Raw genomic sequence first — 23,936 nt, 5'->3', positions numbered from 1 at the left:
CAAGATTGCCAGGCAGGGAGGTGATTAGACAACAGAGGAGCAGGCAGAGTTTGTAGACTGGGGATCCAGAGTACCTGCCAGCAATTCAATTTATTGCATCGGTTTTAGCTGGCTGGAAAAAGGAGGTGGGAACAGGGGAACATCACAACTTTCACCCCAGCCTATTAGAACAAGTTTAATTACTCCCAATATGAGGATTACTGTTTGGGTGCTGTATCTATTTGAGAGCACAGCCTCTGGGCAAATGCTTTCTTACAAACACTACTGGTGCTGCCTGCTCTCTCTTCTCTTGCAAAAGTAGAGCTTTCAGTGCTGTAAGGCACAAGCTGCTTTGTCAGTGGGAAACCCTTCAACATGAACAGCAGGCACTAGGCTTACAACCTGGCCCCACCAGGCTTACAACCTGGCCCCTCAGCTCTCCTCCTGCTCAATTCACTCCTGTGAGCAGGCCATGAAAGGGGCAAAGCTCAGGGAAATCCAGCAGCCCAGCGTTAGAGAACTGCCCTGTTTATTACTATAACAGCGGCTGCAAGTGCTGTTTGGACAGATTCCAAAGCTCTGCATAAAAAGGGGGAATATAAAGCACTATTATCCCTTTTTTGCAAGTGGGAAACCTCAGCTTACAACCATCAGCACTGTGTATTTAAATATGTATAGCAAGTTGGGGCCAGATCCTGAGATGAAGTTAGTTGTAAGAGCTCCTGCTGAGTCCTACAGAGGTATCACAATTTGTACCAGCTGGGGATTTAGCCTCAAAACATTTGCATGCATCTTGGGCCCCTTGGGGTCAAAAATTAACCCCGGCATAGGTGGGAACAGCATCTAGTGGGAGCTCTCTTCACGGGGAACAGTGCCATCTTACGTCAGGGCTGTGCTGGCCTAGCACACTTGGGGATTGCGGAGCAGGGAAACTGCCTGTTTATTTCTACTGCGCTCAGGGAAAAAAGACTCGGCAATACATTTTGTTCCAAAGCAGCAATATCAGGGTACCAAATGCATCTTACTCTCATTGGACAGAACCCTACGAGGCCCAAAGGGGAGGTGGGAAATGTGGGGTAGATGGTGCAGGACCCCTCTTCGGACACTGCAAATGAAGCCCCACCCTGGTAAGGGGCTCCTATTGCACCCACAGACATGGAAATGGCTAGCAGCCATCAATTTTACAGTTGTCCTAGTATTTTTTAGCCTAATAACCTGAGAGCTGGGACCTAATACCAAACCTCTATGCAAGGCTCCTGAAAAGAAAACTCCTCCCTTGAGTAATGGTGTCTGCTCATGGTAGGCAGCAGGAGAGTCCATTAGCTTATATGTGGGAGGCTGGGATATCTATTTCCAATCCTTTGCTGTATTGATGATAGCACTTTTCTCTTTTGGTGGAGCACTCAGAGTAGCAGGCAAGTGCCTTCCGAATGAGAACAAAGTCATCTAATCCTCTTTTTCTCCCTCTAGGTGCCATTGCTGCCCAAGCAATTGTGTGGCTATTTTTGTTTTCTTGGCTCATTTGAAATGGAAGGAGTTGTCGGTGAAAGAAAAATAAGAAGTCTGCAGTCACAATCCTGCCTGGGCTGGGAGAGCCTACAATCACCAGAATAAGGAAAACAGCTTACGGATCATGACCCCACCTGATGTGCCCAGGTTCCTCTCACTGCAAACTCACATTGGGACTCAAGGGGAAGTTAAGAAGTTATTAAAAAAAGACAAAAAAATGAATAGTCCATAAATCGCATTGGTGTATTTCAGTATTGAGTCATCTTTTTAAAGGAACTGTAATGCCTGTGAACAGTGTCCAGCTCCCAGCCCTGGAGAGTGTATGTATTATCTACATTATTGGTACAGAACAGACAGCTGACAGTGCAGGCTCACCTCATCAACGTAGCTGAGCCCTGGCCCAGACAGATAAGACTGCAGTCTGTATTTAGCGTTTAGACACCATGGCCTCAATTCAGTTAAGCACTGAGGTATGTGCTTCGTGGCCAATGACTTCAATGAAACTTAAAAACACAAGACTGAAGTTATGTACAGGCTTAAGCACTTTGCTGAATCAGGACCTTAAGGAGGAAAAAAAAAAGACCAACTTTTGCTGGCATTACTATGCCAGCAAGGGCTGTGCTCCCTTACCAAGCAGAAGTGGGCTAGTGAGAGCCTTTAGGGCAGGCACAGCCATACCAATGAGAAGATACTGGTATGTTCATTTCATGGAGGGGCCTAAAATAAACATCCACCAGCAAAACACTCAGTCTTGATGGCATGACACATGTCCACAGTAAGAGCACACGACTATTTCATAGAAAGACAGCTGTGCTGACACACCATGCCTAACACAGACCTGGCTATAGCTAGGCACATGCTGTGCCAGCTCTGAAGCAGTTACTTAAAAGTGAAAAATATGCACTTAATGAAGATTTAATATTTTCTTAAGTCTCTGAAAGCAAAGATCAGATTTATTATATGCAAATACTCTGCTGAGCAACTTCCCCCCCCCAGTTTCATTTCTGGTTGACTTGAGCACTGTCACTCTTAATCTTTGGGAGATATTTTCAGGGTGTCTTGCAGAAATTTCAGTGTGTATTAAATAAAATCAAGCTAAAAAAAACCCAAAAGAGCAATCTGTGTTACTGCTGACATAATGGTAAAGCAGAAGAAAAATGTGCCAGCCAAAATCATGGTCCCATTGCATCAGCCACTTGTGCACACATATTGTAAGAACCAACCTTCATGCCAAAAAGCTTTAGTTTAAATAGACAAGATCAATGAAAGGTGGAAAGAGTAGTGATGGGGAACTGAGGCACTGACAAACGAGACAACTTCCCAAGGGTCATACTGAGATTATGCAGCAGGGTCAGGAACTGCTGCGAGATCTCCTAGTCCCAGTGGTTTTAATCACAAGGCTACAGTTCAGGGTGATGGCTGGAGAGAGCCACAGAGACAGAGCTGAAGTCTGCTGCACATGCTGGTCCTTTTAATCTTGCTTGCCAAGAATAGAAATAAATACATGAGAGCCAACTAACAGCTTGATGTCCGTTCTTGGCTCTGGTCTCCCTCCTCCTCTTTATGCAATAGGTGATCTTGATAAAATAAAATAATAATAATAATCTGCTCCATTAGGACAAAACATTAAGGGAATTATTGAATGAGCAACAGAAGTAGCAGCTGGCAAAGAGTTCTCTAATGGCCATTATGCTTTAACCCTCTTTCATTCTCAGTATAATGGAGATGTAATGCACCCTCCCTTCCTTCCAAAAATTAAAAAAGTCAGCAGATTAAGCAAAGGAGCAGTCACTTAGAGGGCACTGCACTTAGCTGGGACACAGCAGTCGCTCTGGGTTCAGTTTTATAGTCCCACAGAATCTCTCAACCATTCATAGTCACAGCAGTGTTACAACAGCAGGGAAACATTTCCATGGTGCTTAAATGTGGCATTCGATTTCTGTCCGGTCAGTGCAGTTCTAAATGGCTCATTGGCAAGGATGCACCTGGAATCCAATTCTTTGTTCTGTTATGACTCCAACCCATGAAGCTTGCAGCTCTGGCTTCTGAGGACTACTCCAAAAATACAGAATTTCCCCACTCCCCATACTGGCTCTGAACTACCTCCTTGCAGACTCTAGTGTGAGGTGCATCACTGTAATGGGACTGTACTCCAGTGCTTCTCCACTACGGCAGTAATACGTGTACTCATAGTGGAACTGGAGTGTTGCTGTAACCATGATGGTCCAGGAAATATGCACAAAGCAAGGAGAGGGGGAAAGGGGGGTTGGTAATATCTTTTATTGGATCAACTGTACACTTGATTCCAGATATCAGAAGAGTTTTCAGGTACAGATCCCATCTCTTCTCAGTGAAATCCCTGAAATCCCACTTTGAGCCCAAAAGCTTTTTAACTTCTCTCCCAACTATGCAGTTGGTCCAGTAAAAGATAAAAGCAAAAAAAATCCCATTTTGTATGCTAAAGCAAGTGTTCCAAACACTAGGTGTCACTGCCTACTACATAAAGTACTAAGAGCACTTGGCTCCTGGCTAAATAAAAAAGGGAGACAAAGCTGGAACACAAGTTGTGTAGAAACTTGCCTGTTTGCAGCCTTAACTGTAATAATTTTATTTAATAAGCATTCCTGTTTAAAGACAGAGTGTAATGAGAGGAATAGCCTCTTGGACTCTCTATTTTATATTCAAGAAGTAGAGGCCTCTTGCTGGGTCAGAACTGAGGGAAGCAGTGATAATGTAAGTGCAAAACAACTGCATGTCCTTCACGTCCTCCACCAGTTGGAGTTAAGACTCCAGCCCTCCATCATTTCAGGAGGAAAAAGGATTCTCTCTGGGGTCCCATCTTTGCCCAGTAAGCCAAGGACATCTGGTTCCAGTTTCATCTCCTCCCAGTGACTGTACTGCGACAGTGGTGCAATGGCTGCTACAGGAATTGCCAAACTAATAGACCCTAATAGAGACTGCTTGGATTACTGCTCAAGCACTGACCGTTTTAAAACATCCACCCACAGCTCACTTTCACCAGCAGCTTTGAAAGATGGACTCTGCTGCCTATGGACCCACCTCCTCTCCTTGCAACAACAGCTGCTTCATTGAGAAGAAACCTCCTCCCTTATAAAAATATGCAGCGTGGACACCAACATCCAGATCCTGGGCACAAGGCTCAATCCTTCCTACACCGATGCAGAGATGCTGTGGGGATGGAGTTAACTTGGGAGTGCCAGAAAGGGGATGGGGGAGGGGGGAGATTAAATATTTAATTACATATTTTGGTGTAACCATAATAATCACTAGATGTTCTGCCCATTAACATGGCAATCACCATTTTCTGGAAACTCCTTTGCTTTCTACCCAAGAGTTTACTTAACCCAAGACATTGGCTGTTAGCTAAAGCAGCCTCTAGTGATCATTAATTAATTCAAACTTCATGAGCAAGATAACTGACATGTTCTCTAACCAGGTGAGGCAAGCGCGCGCTGGCTCTCCCACAGACTCCCTCCCACACGCTCCTGCATGGTGTAATGCATGTAACATTGCACCCATCAGCACACGCTCTCCTTGGCTAAACCTGAGGGCTGAACGCTGTTGCTAAGCAACTGCTCATCATTAGCTCTTAAAACAAAAAACCCCCAAAGCCTCCCCGGTTGTCACTCTAGGCCCACCTGGAAACTTCTGTGTGTCAATGTCCATCTAAAATGAAAATGAGAGCCCATCTCTCACTCCACTTGTGACCTGATTCAGCTGAGTGTGTGCACTCAAATCTAAAACATCAGTCCCTCACTGTAACCCTAGCTTTTCTGGGACTCCGATGGTTTTAAATGCTGACGTCACTCTACAGGCTCTCAAGTTTCCTGTCCAAAAAGGAACAAATGGATTTTTATGGAGAAACCCTGTACTGTGTGCTGGCTTAGAAATGGTATTTAAAGGTTTGCTTTTGGGGAATTGGCTTATAGGTATATGTATATGCATTCAAATGGTTCAGGATGGGCAGCAGGGGTTAACTGATTTCTAAAAGTCTGGGTCTGGAAAAAGACAGGCTGTCTAACTCAACAAGGCCAACAAGAACACATCGTCTGAAAAACAGTCTGGGAACAAAACAAGTATATACTACACTGCCTGTAACACGAGATAAGTGGCACCAGCTAACAAAGCCCTAGAGCAGGGGGGTCTGAGTCCCAGTTTTGGGGGAACAGACCAAATTAGGAAAAGGCCCGGAAAGACCCAATTAGTATGTGCACATGTGATAACCTATGTGGATGTGTGACCACAGAGAGACAACCAACCAGAGATAGCCATGGATCAAAAATCATCAGAAGTCATCAGAGGGGAAGGAGAATACAAAAGCAGAGACTTGAGACTAACAAAGGGTCCCTCCCCATCCCTCTCCCCAAGAAGGTCCCTGAGAGGGATCCCCTTGTCCCCAAGAAGGGTCCCCGAGGTCACCATGGACAGAGGACATACCACCAGCCCGTCTCATCCACCCCACTGGAGGGAGGAGTATGGGCCTTGGCATCTCACCTCCAGACCGCTGACATGCTGACATATGACACCTAAGAGACAGCCTCAGAGTGAAGACTGCATCCTGGCCAGATGTATTTTGACTCTGATGACAGCCCTAGGATTTGGTAGATATAAAAAACTGCTTGACTGTTTGTATTGCTTCTTTTCTGTTATCACTGCGTATCAATAAATTTGACTGTTATCGAATGGAGAGGTCACGGTCGGTCTGAGGGTGGGTGGGTTCCACCCCTCTCCCCACCCGCCTCTAAACAAGGCCTCTGGGTCCTAAATCCAGAGCCAACACTGTGCAGAATACTGATATACAGTAAGGCTGTTAAACTGAAGTCCAGTTAACCAAGCTACCCTATGACTTGCAGTTCAATCATAGTATAAAGCACATGCAGCGGGTCTGTACTGTGAATTCCCCCTCCCTCCACCTATCCTCCTGGATCTCTGCACATCTGCACTGCAGGACAAAATCAGGCTCCAATCTATCAAAGTAGATGAGCTCAGGCTTAACTTCAAATACTTAAAACAGTCCCAGGGAAGATCTACAACATACACTGTGGGGCAATGCAGAGATACCCAAGCTAGTTCCAAGTGAGAAGCAGATCTAGCCTGCATGAAACTCTACGCTGCTACAGCTGGATTGCTTCCAAAACCAGTGCTAGGTTAGGTACCTCCATTCTACACCACATCCCTGGACATTTTCAAGAGCAGATTAAACAAACACTTGACTGAGACAATCCTGCCTTGAGGTCCACATGAGGTTGCTTCCAGCCCTATTTTCCTATGATCCTACTGTGCAGCGCAGGCACACCCCTTGACTTCAATGAAGCTACTTGGTAAGTATATGCTTAAATTCTTCTCTGGGCCAAGGCGAAGACTCTCCTTTCTTTAATGCTTTCCAGCAACAGTGACCCACAGTATTGTCTACTGTAAGGTGGCAAATCGACTCCTCCACCCAGTGATCTGAAGTTGTGTTTAGTCAAAGTTGGAGGTATTCTCCCCTCAGACCAGTAAGAACATGCAAACTGGACAACACTGTCTCCCATTCCAGAGAGCTACATGCAAGGAAAGGGAACAAAGGCTCTTGTAAAACACAGGAGCCATGCACGAAAGCCAAGAGGAATCATCAGGCCCAGGAAGGTCCCAACAGGTACTTTGTTAGTATGATGCAAAACAGCTACACAGAAGGCTATGACTAGTGTGATGGGATGGTCTAGTGGCTAGTGACAGTGACCTGGGATTTAGGACACATGAATTCCATCCCCAGCTCACCTAGAGCTCTTCTGTTACCCTGGGCATGTCTTTTTCCTGACCCTGTGTGTCAGCTGTTCAACTGTGAAATACAAATTAATCCTTCCCTTCCTCAGGGGGACATTGTGAGGCTAAAAATCCTGTAAAGATAGAATAGTGTTCAGCTAGCACAGCAATGGGGAGCATACTGCCCTTTTGAAAGATCAGAGCCACCCTGATTTCACCAGTTCAAACTGCGACTCGTGTCAGGGATCATGTTTTACCATCAGTACAGAGTCTCATGGGGGGAAGGTGCCAGGGAAGGACTAAACTGTTTAAGGTTAGGTTTGGCCATTTACTTTTTTTTTTTCTCCAGGACTAATCAAGCAGAAAAGATGGAGGAGAAACCTGCCCTCAGGCTGCAATCTGGAAGAGATATTGACATTCTCATTAGGGCAGGCTTCATTAAACAGCCCATCCCTGGCCTCAGCAACACATTGTCTCCAGCTAATTATCTTCTACCAGCAAAGAATTGTGCAATTCTTCAGATTCTTCCATTCTTCCCTCACAGATGGATCTATTTTCCCCTTTCTCCTTTGACTTCCCTGAAATTCTTTCCTGAGCTTCTGCAGAGAAGAGAATAGGAGGGCAGCAGATGAGGGAGGAAGGAACAGAGAATCCACACTCAGGGGGCTCATGCTTATTATATTCACAGCCACCTGCACTCATGCTTGCTAAATCAAAGCTAGTCGGCTGTGGTTTCACTGGTGGTGAGCCAAAAGCAGTGGCAAAAAAACACCAGTGTCTGCATACTGGGATGGTGGCATATCATGCAGAGAAAAGCGAGATGTCTGGGAATTAAGATACCGTAGAAGAATAAAAATGGAGGCAAACTGTATTTTCCTCAAATCCTTTTGATCGAACCTCACATCACTGGTCCATATAGACCATGCAGTAGTCTGCCTCCCCCTTTATGTCTCCAGTTTTGGGCTGTAGACACCCTGAGCTCAGACCTGCCCAGAGGGACTGGTTAGTGCTACTTTGCCTCCTGGATTCTGGAGGCTCCTGGGGACTGAATAAGTCTCCAAAATGAAACCAGAGCAAGCAGAGCTTATGCACACAGGCACAGTCTAGAGAGGACTTCATAGACTTTTTTCCAAGTTGATTAGTTAACCTGCATTAAACACGTGTGTGGACATGCATTCATAATTCACATGGCCTTCATTTCACTTAGTTTACTATAAGAATGGACAAATTTAATCTATGATATGTTGAATTAAGGCCACTTGAAATCTGAAAAGTGTCCACATACAGCTTCCAGGAGTGAGACTGGCTGCAGGGGGAACCCTTCCAGTCAGCAAGATTGGCTGCAGGGGGGACTCCTCCCTCCCCCAGTCACTGGGGGGACACTTGCCCCCCTAAGGTGGCCCCAGTCACCCATGGCCACATGCATATTTAGAACTAGCCCACTTTTAAAAAGTCAGCTCAGATTCACTTTCCTGAGTGGTCCTGAGGGCTTGTCTACATATGCACAACTTCATTTTTCCACCACGCAATGGCTCTCTATAGAGCTGTCCGGCTACTGAATGTGGCTGGATCAGTGGGTCCTAGACACATGTCTAAACCCACAGAGTATTCACATGAACTTATGCTACCAGCCAACCTTCACTATGGTAAGGGTATTCTTTGGTGAGAGTTTGGTTAGTTTTGCAATCCTCAGGCTCTCAGAGGTGGCATAAAGGGGCAGCCAGAGATCACAAAGCAAGGGCCCACGCATCAGAGGACAGTGAAAAAATAAGTCTACCCCCCTAGGCAATCAGAGAGGAAAATCCAAAGCTAGCTATCAGTGTATGCCCCACAGTGCAGAGTACCAGTGCTCTTAGGACTCCCAGAACGGTCACAACCCTGAACTCAGCCAGTCCCTCTTATTTCCATGGTGCTGTTGCCTCCCCGCCCTCCCCCCTCCTCCAACTAACAGCAGCAAGTGAGAAACGTTCCACAGGCAATGTGAAGTTTAATACCGGGACAAGGCAAAAGCATTTAGGATTTCAGTGAACTTTGATTAAGAAACGGAGGTTCGGCAGCTTGCCTGTGAAAGACTCACTAGAGGAATGGCTGCTGTGGAAGTTAGGCACATAAATATCGATAAAAAATATCCATTTAACCTGTTGTAATTACAACAGTAAAATGATTAATTGCTAAGGGAAGGTGGGGCGGGGGGTGTGGAGAGGAGGGTCTAGTACATAATAGCTAGGCTCTGTGGACCTGATGCAGCCACTTGCAGCCTCCCAATGCCTGCTGCGAGCAGCCTAGACTCCATGGGGGGCAGCAAGGGCCTGCTGGGAGCCCAGGCTGCTCGTGGCGAGCAATAGGGAGATTGCAAGTGGCTGCACTGGGATGTGAAGAGCTTAGCTACAGGTACTAGCCCCCTTTGCTCCTCCTTCCTTCCCTCCTGCCCTGCTGACTTCTGGTTCCTGCTGAGGCATCACATGGCTTCCCTTTCCCCCCTTCCCTGCCAGACTGTGCCCCAGCTAAACAATAACCAGTTATCATTAGGCTTATCAGTTAAACGGTTAATCGCTTAAACATTGACATCCCTAATGGAAACATAGCCTGCTGCTAATCAATAGATCTCCTTTCAAGAAACAAATTCTCAGCAGATCCCATAAAAAGGGGCATATTGCACATCAGCCACTAAGCATGAGGCAGTGCAACTTCTAACAACCTCTCTGAGGTTTCTGGGTATACATCAGTTCTTCAGTCGTGACATCTAGACTAGAATAATGGCCCCTGCAGTTTTACCCAGAGGTGGTATTCCTCTTTGCTCTCTGGCCTAAGTTGTTACAGAGCACTGCTGCAAATAGTTGAAATGGCACCGTGAAAATGGCTTGACTCCAACAGAGGGTGAAACCATTTCCAATTTTAATTCTGTAAGGTGTTTGGGGGCTCCCAAAAGGAAGGACACCAACTTTCTCAATGGTGAATCACTGTCACTACCACCACATCAGGGAACTCTTTACAGACAAGGTACATTAGATGTTGTATGAAAATAGAGAAGGGAGATTTTTCAGGAACACAATGGTAACATAAAGGTCATATATTTCAGAAGGCACTGAGGCACCTAAATCTCACCTATTTCAAGAGATATTAAGCACCTAAATGTATTTAAAACTCTGGTCCCACATCCCTCTGAATGTAAATGAAGTAGGATGCCTGTCACCCAGAGAAAGGCACCACATCTTTGAAGATAAGAGAGCACGTACCATGACTGAGATGTGGAGGATCCTTAGCTCTTCTTCCGCTGACTCTGTCTGGGGTTCTTCAGTGGGGTCCAAGCCAGGAAGACTGGGGGCACCATCTTGGTGGTGGATATGGAAAAGCAAAGTACCATTTTCCAGCCACTGCTGCCTCCAACGCACCAAGGGAATGTCCTCCGTGTTCCCAGAGATCTCTGGAAAAAGAAAACAAGGTTGATACATTAACACAGAGATGCCATGCAAAAAAGCTTGTAACCCAGTGGTTTTCAAGCTTTTTAGATTCAAGGCACCCCTGTATAACTTGAGCAGCATCCCATTTTAAAGACTAATTTATTACAGTGCTTACCTCCTTGCAGAAGAGCCAGGCAGTAGAGTCAAGAAGCAGCCATGCAGGGAGAGCCTGAATCTGCTCTTATCTCCTCACACCTCACTTCTCTCTGTACCCTTCAAAGGATCTCATGGCACTCCAGGGTGCCCCATCATCCTGGCTGAGAATCACTACCCTAACCCAGTCTGCTTCTTTCTAAGAAATCAATACAGTGAGTGGCCTACTTCTGGCTGAGCCAGGCACAAGCAGGCCAGCTGGGGAACATCAAGCATATCAGGTCAGCAGAAAACTGTTGCACTTGAGCCTTGCAAGCTCACTACCATCCTTTTCACTGCATGCTATCAATGGCTCATATAATCCCAAAGAGCAAACACGTAATTGCTTCCCTCCTCTAAACTGCAGTGTAAGGTAGCTGCAACTGATAGGAGGATTTACCAAATATACCTGCCAAAAAGCCTGTCAGTTATGGCTGTGAAGGTACCTGGCACTTACTATCTATTGAGAAAAAGGAGGCCTGGCAGCATATTTCTGGCCCTCATTCAGCAAAGACCCAAAGCATATGCTTCTACTCCCACAGCATTCAGGGGGAATGTGCAGCAACTCACTTTGGACACAGAGACATGGAGCTGTGCTGCATTTTCAATTTTAAGATGACAGGAGGAAGGACTCTTGCTAGCCAAAACAGGCCCTCATGGCAGAGAACAGACAAGGCACTCTTAGTCTCATCTCCACTGAAGCACAGCAGAAAAAAAGGCCTAGTGTTCCTTTGAGTGCTAGTCCGTGGAAGTCCATGGCAGGCTGAAAGCTGACAGGTAAGGTACCTTGGGACTCCCCAGTAATGTTAAGACTGCCTCTGTGCAAGCAAAGTAGCTCAGAGCACCACCCGCCTCCGGTGCTTCCTCACTCAACCCCAGCATACCTTACATAAAACACTTTGGGACAGAGCATCAGACAGTATAAGCCAGGAGTGGCCAACCTGCAGCACAGGTGCCACAAGTGGCACAGGAAGCCTCTGTGGGTGGCACATGGTCCACAGTAGCACAGGGAGGGGACAAGAAACAGTGGCAGATAGACCAGGGAGCAAAAAGCAGAGTATCAGATCAGGTTGAGGGCACAGGGAAGGAAGCAGAAAACAGCACAGGCAAAGGAAAGGGATTCAAGTGGCACTCAGGGAGGGTGCAGGGCAGGTTTTGTAGCACACCTGCCAAAAGAGTTGGCCCTCGCTGGTATAAACTGTCATAGTTCTATCAGTACCAGTTTCAACAGAGCTACAAGACTTGTACCAAGACAAACTCACCCAATATCTCGAGTGCTGCTTTTTCCTAACACTAATCTGAGACACCGACTCCAACTGCACTTACACCTAGAAGGGACAGTCTAAAGCAACTATGCTCAGCCTCTGACCCCAGTGCTGATTTGGCCCGTGAGACTGTGTCATCTGGCCATTCCCCACAGGTCCAGAAATTTGGCAGAAGGGATAACAGTGGCAGCATTAGTTGCCACAGCTTTGAAAGCCATGGCAGTTAACACTGCCATCAGTCCCCAGCCCTATTAAATTTCTGGACCAGTGGGGAACCACATGAGCTGGATGATTTGGTCCTGTACATGCAGACCAGTCCTGCGCCACTCATCCAACCTGTGGGGCTGGAAGGGTGAGCACCACTGATCCAGAGAATGTATCCAAACCTTGGAGCAGAGAGAGCAAAGCATAGCATTCATCACCCTTGAAAAAGACCCCCAAGGATGGGAGAGGTTTTGGGGGTCTGATGAATACTTTCCTCCATCTCCTTTCCCAGCAGGCAACCTTGCATGAGAGGGCCTTGTTACATGGTAAGTTTAGGTGCCTTCTGGAGCTCTTAACCCCTAGACTGGCTGCACATTAACACCTTTTAAGTGGCTTAAAGAACTCATTATTAGATTTAAAGTTATGCCAGTGCAGGATTATCTCCAATCTGCCTAATTTTGTTCCTGTTCCATTACTATCTGGCCACTTCCTACAGCTAATCTGACCAAGTTGAAGTCCTCCAGGATCCCAGAATGCCGGGCCCCTCCTGACTCAGGGCAAGTACAGACACTGGGGCACAGCAGGGCTGGGCACAGTGCCTCATGCCTCACACCCCAGGGGTGTTGGACAGAGCGAGTGACACAGCCCTGGAGTGCCCAGCAGCTGTGGTACCTGCTGCCACCACCTAGGCTGGCTCCGCTCCTGTCAGCAGTACAGGGGGCTATGATCCCACCAGCAAGGGCACAGGGGAGCGGTGCTGCCTGAACTTCAGAGAAAAAAGGACTGGGCCCCTCAGAGTGAACGAGCTCCAGGGATGCAGCCTGGCTCCGTACTGAGAGCGGTGCCACCAGTCTTACGCCCTGACAGCCCTGCTCTCAGCACAGAGCCACCAGAGTTTGATGAGACCAGAGAGCCCCAAGGAAGCAGCTTGGTATCACAGTACTGCAGCAGCTCTGTACTGACAGCGGGGCTGCCAGGGCTTAAGCACGACAGCCCTGCATTCAGTTCAGAACTACTGTGCCAGTTTCAGCGAGACGGGAGATCCCCAGGGTCTCGCTGCAACTGACACAGTGCTGGGCCACTTTCTGCCCAGCAAGAGCGGCAAACGAGTCCTGCTGCTGCTCACCAAGCCTCTAGTGGCAAGTCTCAGCTGTGTGGGTGAAGGACACTCAGAACAGGTTTTTCACCTTACCATGCAACTCCTCCGCTAAGCCAAACAACACTAAGCCAATTAACATTTGTTTGGCTTAGCATAAGGTCTAACAAGGCCCAGACTTATACTTAGCCAGTGGTTGCTGCTGCTGCCTGCAAACATCTGACTTTTGGCTCATGTAAAAGCCAACAGGCTACCAAGTATCAATTCACCCAGGCACAGCCTAATCTGTTTATTTTACTAGTTAAAGGCATATCTAGCTAGAAATAAAACTCTTTGTTGTAATGCTATTTGCAAAAGTCTCCTTCATAAGAGAAGCAGTGAATGCCATGCACTAGTTGAGCAACTACAGCATGATCAAAATCACTGTTCCACACAAAATAACATTGTCAGCCTTCAGATAAGCCATTTTTCTTGCAAGGGCTAGAGGGGTGGAGGGTGGGGGAAGAGGTAGTGTGCCCTACCCTACCTCGAAATTTAACATGGTATAATAAACTTAACGGCAATCCAAGCAAGCATGCAGTGTATTAACTCTAAGTGCTCTATCTTTAAATTAAAAAAGAGGAATACATTCTTACCTGTACAGCATGGCTGGTGCTCTGCTACAAAGCTATCAAGGTGGCAAAGGGGTGAAAGCCCTAAAGCTACCTACAGCTAGTAATGACTTTTTTTTTACCTCCATAGGAAGCAGAGGTCTGTGTTACAGCAGCAGATGATTGATATTTTATTCCCCTGGCTGCATATGTGTTTTATCTAGAGACTATGGTTACTGCAAGATGGAGCATTTTAATTGTTATTTAGATCAGCAAAACAGGAAGCCTTGACTTAAATAATTGATTTAAATCCTGGTTAAACATGAACTTTGAAACTTTCTTTCTTTTTAAATGGCATGATCTTTAGAACACTTTGAATTTTACAACCCAGTATATCTTTTGCACTACACTTCCTGCTCTTTTCTTGCTAGCTCTACACATTTAACTTCTTCACTTATTTACATTTTAATACACTGGAAAATGGCAAAACAATGTTTTTGTTTTGGGGGTTGTTGTTTTTTTTCTAAAACACATTTGTCAGGATTTGCGTCAAGCTATATTTGAATGGAACCTGGAATTAGATTAAAATGCACAGAAGACATCATTTTGTTTATTTAATTTATTTATTTATTGTTATTAAGGGAAAAATAAACTAGAATTTTCTGGATATGGCAGGGGAGGAAGGGAGAGTGTATCTATCTGCACCTGTTCTGCATTTCAAAACTAATCTGATTAAATTAAAAGAAATATTCAGTACAATCTCCAGTTCTTTTCCTCTCACCATGGGCCAAATTATCAGAGGCATTTACATGCCTAAAGATACAGACAGATGCCTAGTGGGATTTTCAAAAGTGCTTAAAGCAGGGTAAGCTTATAACTCCAACTTACTTTTTGATTCCCTTTGAGTTCATGAAAGGGAAACATCTAACCTGCTCATGAACTTTTGAAAATTCCACCAGGCACTTACATGCATCTTTAGGCAAGTAAATATCTTTTGAAAGTCTGGTCACATGTGCTTTGGATTTTAAAATTCGCAGCTCTCCTCCTCTCCCACCTGGCTTTTTATTCATAGGCTAGAAGAACGCAAAGCTTCCCTGCTTTTTTTCAACTCCCAATTGGTTTCTTAACTTTGAATGAACTAGCACAACATGAAGAAAATATCTTCCCTGCACCTGCTAGCTAATGTGAAATTAAAAGTAATTAAGGCAAAAGCTTTTATGCACAACAGGAACTGAAAGTACTGACATTTGGAAAAAATGTAAATACCGGCATTTCCTCCATTGTAAAAACTGAAAATAATAGATACTTAGTGCAGCACATAACATTATGACATTTATAAAGTTTGATTTGTCCTCAGAAGTTAGAGATATATTTCATCCCAAATTCTGTATATTATTGAGTAATATGCCCCCTTCAACTCATTAATAGTTGATGAGAGCTCATCGGTAGAGATAATTTAAATGATTAATAGAGTACAGTAAATTCAGGTCTTAACACAGGTTGTCATAAGTTCAAATTTATTTTAAAGAGACAAATGTGGCTAGATTTTTAAAAAACTGATTTACATGAAAATGAATTTTCTTTTAAAAAAAAGCCTATTTTTTTATCCACTAAGCCATGTTGTATCCTCTTTCTACATACACACATACCACCACCCTGTCCGTATACACTTCTTACGCAGAGGCACCCCAATAACTAGAAAATACTGAGACAAATATAGCTAAAAGATTCCTCTTCACAGGTTGTGTCTACATGTGCATTTAAGTGCACCTAAATTTAACGTGCATTAGCTTAATGCACACAGAGTTAATGCGCTTTAAAGTGTCTACATGTGCGTTAATGAACTTTAACTATTTGCACCTAAATTTGATATCTGCGTTTGCAGGTATCAAATTTAGGTGAGACTAACCCAAATTCCCCATTTTTAAAGTGCATTAAAGGCGCACACATGTAGACATGCACACTTAATGTTCATTAACTTAGGCTAAAGTGCATGAAAGCATCATGTGTAGACACACCCATAATGCACCTATACCAATGGCTGTGCACATGGTCAGATCTAGGATTTTGAAAAGAGAGGTGTAGATGGTGTGATGCATCAGCATATATAACATACCATATATTGGTGTTTTTCTACAGTTCAAGGGAAACTAGAAACTTCACTCATACACTGGGGGGCTAGCAGAATATTATTCAGATTAAGATGAAAGCAAAAATAAATATAGCAACTGGAACGTGCACTAAGTTGTTAGGTTTAAAAAATGCAACACTAGGCAAAAAATAGTCAAAAGATACTGTGTCTTTAATTCTATGGCCATTATAGTGAGATGTACGTCTCTTATTCCAATACACAAAACAAACTATTGCCTTCCTGAGTATTTTGACAATCCCTCCAATACTCCATTGTCAATCATTTCCATGCCTGAGTTAATATTACCACACCTGAATTAAGTTTTTTTAGCTAGAGTTTAAAAAGTCTGAAAGTCTGTGAAATAGAAGAGCAACATTACCAGGAATAGCTAACAAATAGCAGCATTGCAGAAGAAAGGATAGTTTGAACAGTGGAGCATTAAGAGCCTTAAAAAGGATAGAAGAGTGTTAACATCTGTGGAGTGGAGGAGATGACTGCAGGTGTGTCTACACAAGACTTTTTACTGTGCACTAAGCATGCACGTCTACATGTGAGCATGCTTACTGAGCAGTAAATGGCACTACTCATGAGTAAATTTGCTACCTGCGCATGCAAGGAGCAAATTTACTTTTGAGTAGTTACTGTGCAGTAATGCATGTATAGATGCTAACTGGGAGCAGATTTGATCTAGGGCAGCTCCACCACTAGAGGGGCAGCCTAAGGCTAGCCCCAGGGCTCTAGGGCTGGGAGCCTCTCCTGACCCAATGGCTGGGCTGGCTCTATGGCAGCCCCTGCCTCAGGCCCTTAAAAGCCTGCAGGCATTTTGAGCCCCGGGTCACATGTGAAGGGAACCTGAGGCAACTCCAGGCCCCTGTGTGCCCCTGGACAGGCTGCAAGCCAACTGTACCAGCCTGCCTGCACCCCAGCACAGCTGCCTGGCACCGCATTGCCACGTAGCTGCCAGGCCTGTCAGCACCCAGACCCAGCTGCAGGCAGCTCCCAGCCACTGGGGCCAGATCCAGCTGCCTGCAGCCCACCCCCAACTGCCTGTCTGGAGCCTGCAGGTGCTGTGGGGCACTGCCTCACTGCACAGCTGCCAGCCCCACCCTATGCCCTTGTGCTAGGCACTACAGGGAGCCAAGTGGTAAGCTTTGCACTTTTGGAAGGACCAGCCCCACCGGAGCCCCTGCCCCCCATCCCTGCCTAGGCCAGCCACACTCCCCTGGCCCCCGGGCTCCCCACCCCACAGCATACAGGAAGGCAGGAGACAGCACAAAACTTTATTGAGCAGCCTGTGCTCCCTCAGCTAGGCAGGCACAGGGCTCTCACATGCCAAGGAATGCATCGATGCTAGTGGCAATGTCTTCCTTGCCTGCAAGAGGCAGAGACATATAGCACAACCACAGATAGCCCTCCATGTGGTGGCAGAGGTTGCAGGGCAGCCTGGGCTTGCCCCCCATGCTGTCGAAGTTCAGGGTCCTGTGCCAGTTGTGCAGATGCACCTGGGGCAGCATGGCAATCAGCAGCAGCAGGGCATAGTGGGTCAGGCACTCCTTGGTCTGCCAAACAGCTCCTTTCGCAGTGCCCAGGATACATGCAGCAGAGGTATGCTTGGACAGCAGCACTGGTGCAGGAGGGAGGGATGGCTGGGCACAGTATACCTCCCCGGAGAGCCCCCCTGGGTGGAGGCCCAGCACCGCCTTCACCAGCCAGGAGCCTCTGCCCCAGACTCCACCCTGGGTCCCCCACCACTCAGCCCCCCTGCCTGGGCCCAGGCCTGCTGTTTGCCCCACCTCCACACAGGTGCAGAGCCAGACCTGCCTGCAGTGGGGCCAGAACTGCACACCAGCCCTGCTGGCCCTGGACACTGGCTGCTGGGTGGGAGCCACCAATACACTGGCCACCACTGCCCCTGAGCAAGCTCCCTGCCCACCAGGCTCACCATGGCATATGCACCCATGGAGGACTAGCCAGAGGCTGCTGGCTGCTTGTCCCCAGGCTCTGTCCCCACCCCACGCTGGGAGACTACACAAACCACACTGTAAATAGTTCACACAGGGAAGAGAGTGTTTTATTGTTGGTGGGTGGGGTGGGTGTTGGAAGGGCTCTGTTGCTGGGGGTGGGGGAAGGGGGAGAGAGACTCCGTTGTGGGGGACGCTCTGTTTGATGTGAGAGAAATAAAAACTTGTTCTTCTGAAACATGCCTGCAGTAAGCATGGTGCTAGGGGTGAGTGGGGTGTCCATGGGTGGCTGCCCAGGCCGGCTACAGCGGAGAGTGCAGGAGAAGGTGATCAGTCAGCACCTCTTGCACCTCATGCCCTTGCCCCCAGGGGCATATGTGCAGCTCTCCTGGGGCCTCAGTAGGGGAGGACGGCCCACTGCTATATCTGACACTACAGCTACAGTGCTCCCACTACCAGGTGTCCTCCACTCACCATGCCTCCTCTACCCAGGCCTCACAGAAGAGCTCCTCCCAGGCCTCACAGATGTTATTCATTATGCAGGCTGTAAAGATAACCCAGGGGTGGTTGTCCTTGGCAAATTGAGGAGAGCAATGAGAGTGTGCTAGCATCCCTCAAGGTGGCCAAAGGCACACTCCACCAGCATGTGGGTCCAGCCCAGGCACTGGTTAAAGTGGGTCTGGTGGGGGTCCAGCTGGTCAGTGTAGGGCTGCCTGAGCCATGGCAGAAGCAGGTAGGTAGGGTCCTCAACATGAGGAGGGGCAGAACCACCATGGAGGCTAGCTGCAGGTCCAGCACCCCTGGCGCAAAGCAGCCCCTCTGCACCAGTGCTGACAGGATGGAGATGCAGGCATTGTGAGCACTGCCCACCTAGCCAGCACTCACATTCATGAAGTTCGATGACAGCCTGAAGCACAATGGAGTGAAAGCCCCTCTGGCAACAGTAAGAGCAGTCACCATGGGGGCAAGCGGTGATGGGGTTGTGGGTCCCATCCAGGGCCCTGAGGCCCTGGGGGAGTCCCAGGGCACAGAATCCCGCCACCACTCCATGGGAACATGTATGTGGAGCACCGTGTGCCCCAGCACATCCCGGAGGGTACCACAAACCTCCAGGATTGCCTCCCTGGTAGTAGCCTTGCCCACCCCAAAGAGATGGCCCACATAGTGGAGGCTGGCAGGCATGGCCAGCTTGAGCACATCAAGGGCCAGCTGGGTGTCCATGGGGAAAGGTAACTGCATGGCAGTGTCCTGCCACTCCATGTGTGGCCAGAGATTCTCCAGGAGGTCCCAGAAGGTGGCCTGGGTCATCCAGAATGCCTTCAGCCACTGTTCATCATCCCAGGTCTGCTACTCTATGTGAAACCACCAGTCCTGGCTGACCCAGAGGCAGTGGGGCTGGAGGCCCAGGAGAGTAAGGGCAGCCCCAGCAGCCCATCATTGGCATCCCTGCCAGGGTCCATCCAGCAGGATAACCCAGGCTGCAGTTGGATGGCAATGGTGACACTGGGATGGCCCACTGTGGCTACACAAGCAATCACTGCACATGGGAGAGCCAGGAGGGCCCAGATGGCTGTGGGCCAGCCGGCAGTCAGCACAGCTGGCCAGCAAGGCCAGCACAGTGGCCAGCAGGAGCCCAAGGCACTGGTCATCACTGCCAAAGGTGGGGGCTGGATCAGTCATGGCGCAGGGAGGCAGAGGTGATGAGGAGAAGGCTGCCACATGCTGACCCTGCACTGTGTGTGCTGCTCCTGGACAGGGAAGTGGCTGGCCAGGGAGCAGAGAGCAGAGCCACCTTTTCAAGATGGCTGGCAGCTGCAGCTGGAGCTTCAAATTCCCCCCAGTGGTGGCAGAGGCCCATTGCAGGTCCATGGGAAGTGGCACCAGTTTGCTGCCAAGAGCAACAAATCTGCTGCCACATCTCTGAACACATAGATGCCTGCCCGGCAGCGTTTACTTGCAAGCAGTTTAGTAAACTGATCTCTTATCCAAATGCATATGTAGACATGCCCAATGAGTCATGAAGTCAACTGACTCTCTCAACACTGCCTGAATAGAAATGTTGCCCTCTGAGGCAGTTGGTTTTAAAGTTTGGATGGAGCAGGTATCAAAGGTTGGGTGCAACTGGATCCTCTCCAGGCTGTGCACATTAATGACCTATCGTTTCTATCAAGACAATGTCAGAACTAACCTATGACTTTCTGCCTCTGCCCCTGCCAACAACTGCCTTGTACATTCCCCTTCCCATTGGGGATAATGTGATCTCCAAGACCATGACACGACAGTCCACTGGAAAAGAAGATCACTGATCATGAGTCAGTTCCTCACCTGGTCTGAAATGGGTGCCAATCCTCTGTGGAACTGCACCTACAGAAGATCTGACTGCACAACTCCATATGATGCAATAGATTCGAAGCTTGGTAGGAAAGAAGCTGAAAAGCCAGTAGAAGGGGAAAGAAAGAATAATTTCACGTTCAAAGTTTGAAAGATATTGATGACAGGCCTGGTCCCCACATGCCGTTCATTAAGGCCTTGGAAGTGAAGCCATTAGCATGGTATTAACTTCTAACACCTATGTTAAAAAATAGCCTGCATGAGTCAGGGGTTAACAGCAGCAGGAGACCACTAATTATCCTGCGAAGTGTTAGCCTGGTATCAAATGTGACCTGTGTCCTTAACATCTACAGGAATATCAGCCTCAGCAGACCCTTGCTTGTTCTATAAACACAATGGCAGCCACAGAGTACTGCCCAAAACATCTGTGAAAGGAGAGATGGGGAGAAACAACAGAGAAGAGCAAGCAAGTAGGGCGAAGAGAGAGGAAGAGAAGTGTTAGAGAAGGAAGAAAGGCAAACTGAGGAGAAGAACAAATATTTCTTAGGGACTTGTTACATCTTACACTGTAAGCTGCACAAACGTTAATCAGCTTAGTGTTGATCAGCTTAGTGAAGCAGTCACACCTTAAGGAGACAAACCTTCTCTGACTGTCCCCCATCTGCATAGCTGTGAGTTGCCAATAGAGATTTGGTAAGCAAGGGCAGGACTAGGAGCTAGGGATAGGACCAGCTTGCTGCTCCTACTGGGCAGAGAGAGTCCCATAGCCCTGGAGCTCCTGGCAGCTCTGCCCAATGGGAGCAGCGACCCAGTCCAGGCTCTGCTCGGCAGGAGCAGCAATCACTGCAGCCCTAGCGTTGTATTGAAGCTTTCATCAAGGTAAAATAGTTGATGTCATGGTGCTTTACTTTTCTTTTTCTTTTTTCCCTATCTCCCCCACACCCTGACATATTTCTGGCCACACTTTATCACGAAACTGATCTGGTTTAAGTATTACTTCAACCTAAAAGATCAATATTTATTTTCTTTGAATAAAAGGCTATACTGTGTTTCTTGAACTTTTTTTTTTTTTTTTGGTTCCTCCATTTTCCCTCTAGTCTCAATTTAGGGTTTTTCTTCTCTAGGATATGTGTTATCTTTGTAAAAATGAACACTGTTTTCTCTGAGTCTGATGTTAATGAAAAAAATGGAAACAGAATACAGTTTTACTGGTTTTGGAAAAAGCCTCCACTCTAGTCACCCCATGTCCTTTTTGCAAGGCGTCAGGTACAGAGCCAGACCTGAGAGTGGTCCCAAGCTGTTGGTGTTGCTGCTACTTCTCTTGGACAGCAGGGAGCTGGTGGTTTCAGGTCCTGTTCGCAGTAGTACAGGCCTGCAATATCTGGGCCAGGGCCTGAAAACCAATGAAGTAGGGAGGCTGCAGGCTGGGTCCCTGCTGTCACTTTGCCTGTCGGTGGAAGGCATGGTTGCAGGGGGAGCCCAGAGAGTAGGGGCTCTGAACCCAGGGCTGTGTTGCTCGCTGCTCCCACCAGCAGAACCCAGACTGGCTTGCTGCTTCTGTCGAGCAGAGCAAGCAAGCTCCAGGGCTGTGGCACGTGCTCTGCCCAGTGGGTGCAGCAAGCGGCTCCAGGTAGCAGTGGGAAGCACTGCAGTCGTCAGGAGCTCCGGGGCTGCAGAGCTCACTCTGCCCCGCATGCTGGGAGGTGAGGTGCCATGCCCAACCCTGCTGGACCCCACCATCCTCACTTGCCCTGACTCAGGATGGGTCACTGCTTCCTGGGATGTTGGAAGATTTTAATTTGGGCAGAACAGTTGTAGGGAGTGGCCGCACCTTGATGGAACAGGAGCAAAATTAGGCAGTTTAGAAATTATCCTGCCCTGGAGTTGCGTAACTTTAAGCCAAATAATGAGTAGATGTTAATGTGCAACCAGTTCAGGGGTTAAAAGCTCCAGAAGCTGCCTAAAATTACCATGCAACAAGGCCCTCCATGTGATATCATTTATTGGACCAACTAGGTGGTTGCAATAAAGACAGACAAACTCAGCCCTAAGGAATAATGTTTGACATTACATTACATTAACACTTGTCTAACTTTATCCCAAATATACAGCTCGTCCAGTAAAAGATCTCACACTAAAAAATCCTTGCCCGTCACACAATTTCCAGACCAGCATGGCTACACTATCACTCTTAGTGGAAAAAGGAAGGGCAAAAAGAGGTAGTCCAACTAGTCACAGGAGCCTCTAATTTACATCAGCTGAGGAGCCAGCTCACTTAACTTGTTAATACAGTCACCTTATGAACCCTTGCTAAATGAGGAAATAGTTTTTCTTTAACCAACTTTTGACAAAAAGCACAGTAAAATGAATTTTGAAAGACTTACTAAAAAGATCATATCAACCATTTCAATGAACAACTCATTTTAGAGCCACAGATATCTCAGGCAGGACCCTACCAGTCCTCTAAGGACACATCTGAAGCCACAACACCCCAAAATCAGCTTCTCCTTCAGTACCACAGGAGTGCACAAGAAGCCAACACACACTGCACTTGGGGTCAGTGCCAGCTGTTACAGTGTGAGCAAGACCCAAAGTCAACAGGAACTATAGGAGCAGACTCTTCAAGATCTAGGGTTTCTTTAGTACTCTAAAGTAGCAGCACACTAGCAATTGCAGCATTAAAATAATGTCTCACTGGGTGTGTCTACACAAGACGCTGCTGTTCAGTGGTTACTGTGCATTTATTTAGTACTTGTATGATCAAGTACTAAATAAATGTGCAGTAATGGGAGTTACTGTGCAGTAGAGCCAGCAAGCACCTTTTTAGTGATGCTACTGCGCAGCAGCCTAATAATACTGCACACTAGCATATTAGCACTGTTTGTACTGTGACATGCTACTGCACAGTTAGCATCCTGTGTAGCCGTGCCCAGTGAGAAAGGGTTCCTTCAAGCTTCGCTGTTTTCTATGTTTCTCTCTGTCTCATTGCATTTTTCACATCCAGATCTGAGAAGGTGCACTTTTTTTTCTGTCATATTGGCAAACTCCTGGTCTTAATGGGAGTTCAAGCTCTAACTGAAGAATTTGACTCTAGGAGACAGATCAACCTTGGAGATTTTACGGAAACAAGAATCTCTAGAAAGTTCTTGAACATGTAGGTGAAATTCCCCCTCCGCTTCCTCCAACAGAATGTTGTTTTCTCTTTTAAATTCTCTATGAGATGCACAGGTTTCTACGAGCTAAGCCTGAAGTACTTAATGGCTTCAATGAGAACAGAAGCAAGGACTGTGCCATACTGCCATGACAAGTCAATCCCATATATATGGTAATTTTGGCAATGCTGGTGGCTGCAATGTTTTCTCTAGCACTGATGCAGACCCTCCAATTATTTCCCTCCTTCCTCCACTCCTTTTCTTCCTCAAGGAATCAGAAAGTCCCTTTCTCATGTAACAGTCCAGCAAGATGAAAACATATTATCTACTTTTAGCCAAATGCTAAAGCTCTTGTTCTATTT

At 47.0% G+C, this 23,936-nt stretch overlaps 1 protein-coding gene across 1 annotated transcript in view; it reads right to left on the bottom strand.

Moving 5' to 3' along the window:
- The window catches only part of ASTN1 (astrotactin 1), a 154,746-nt gene extending 136,119 nt beyond the window's left edge, over positions 1-18,627 (bottom strand). The window contains exons 1-3 of the mRNA XM_019528349.1: positions 18,566-18,627; positions 18,335-18,393; positions 10,488-10,675 (exon numbers count right to left, since the gene is read on the bottom strand). Coding sequence (XP_019383894.1) covers positions 10,488-10,675; positions 18,335-18,393; positions 18,566-18,627 — 309 coding nt within the window. The remainder of the gene's footprint in view (positions 1-10,487; positions 10,676-18,334; positions 18,394-18,565) is intronic.
- Positions 18,628-23,936: the final 5,309 nt, after the last annotated feature.

Source organism: Gavialis gangeticus, unplaced genomic scaffold, assembly GCF_001723915.1.
Source record: "Gavialis gangeticus isolate Ggan-Ray unplaced genomic scaffold, GavGan_comp1, whole genome shotgun sequence".
Lineage (NCBI taxonomy): Eukaryota > Metazoa > Chordata > Crocodylia > Gavialidae > Gavialis > Gavialis gangeticus.
The sequence above is the reverse complement of the archived record's forward strand: the minus strand, read 5'-3'. Positions and strand labels throughout refer to the sequence as shown.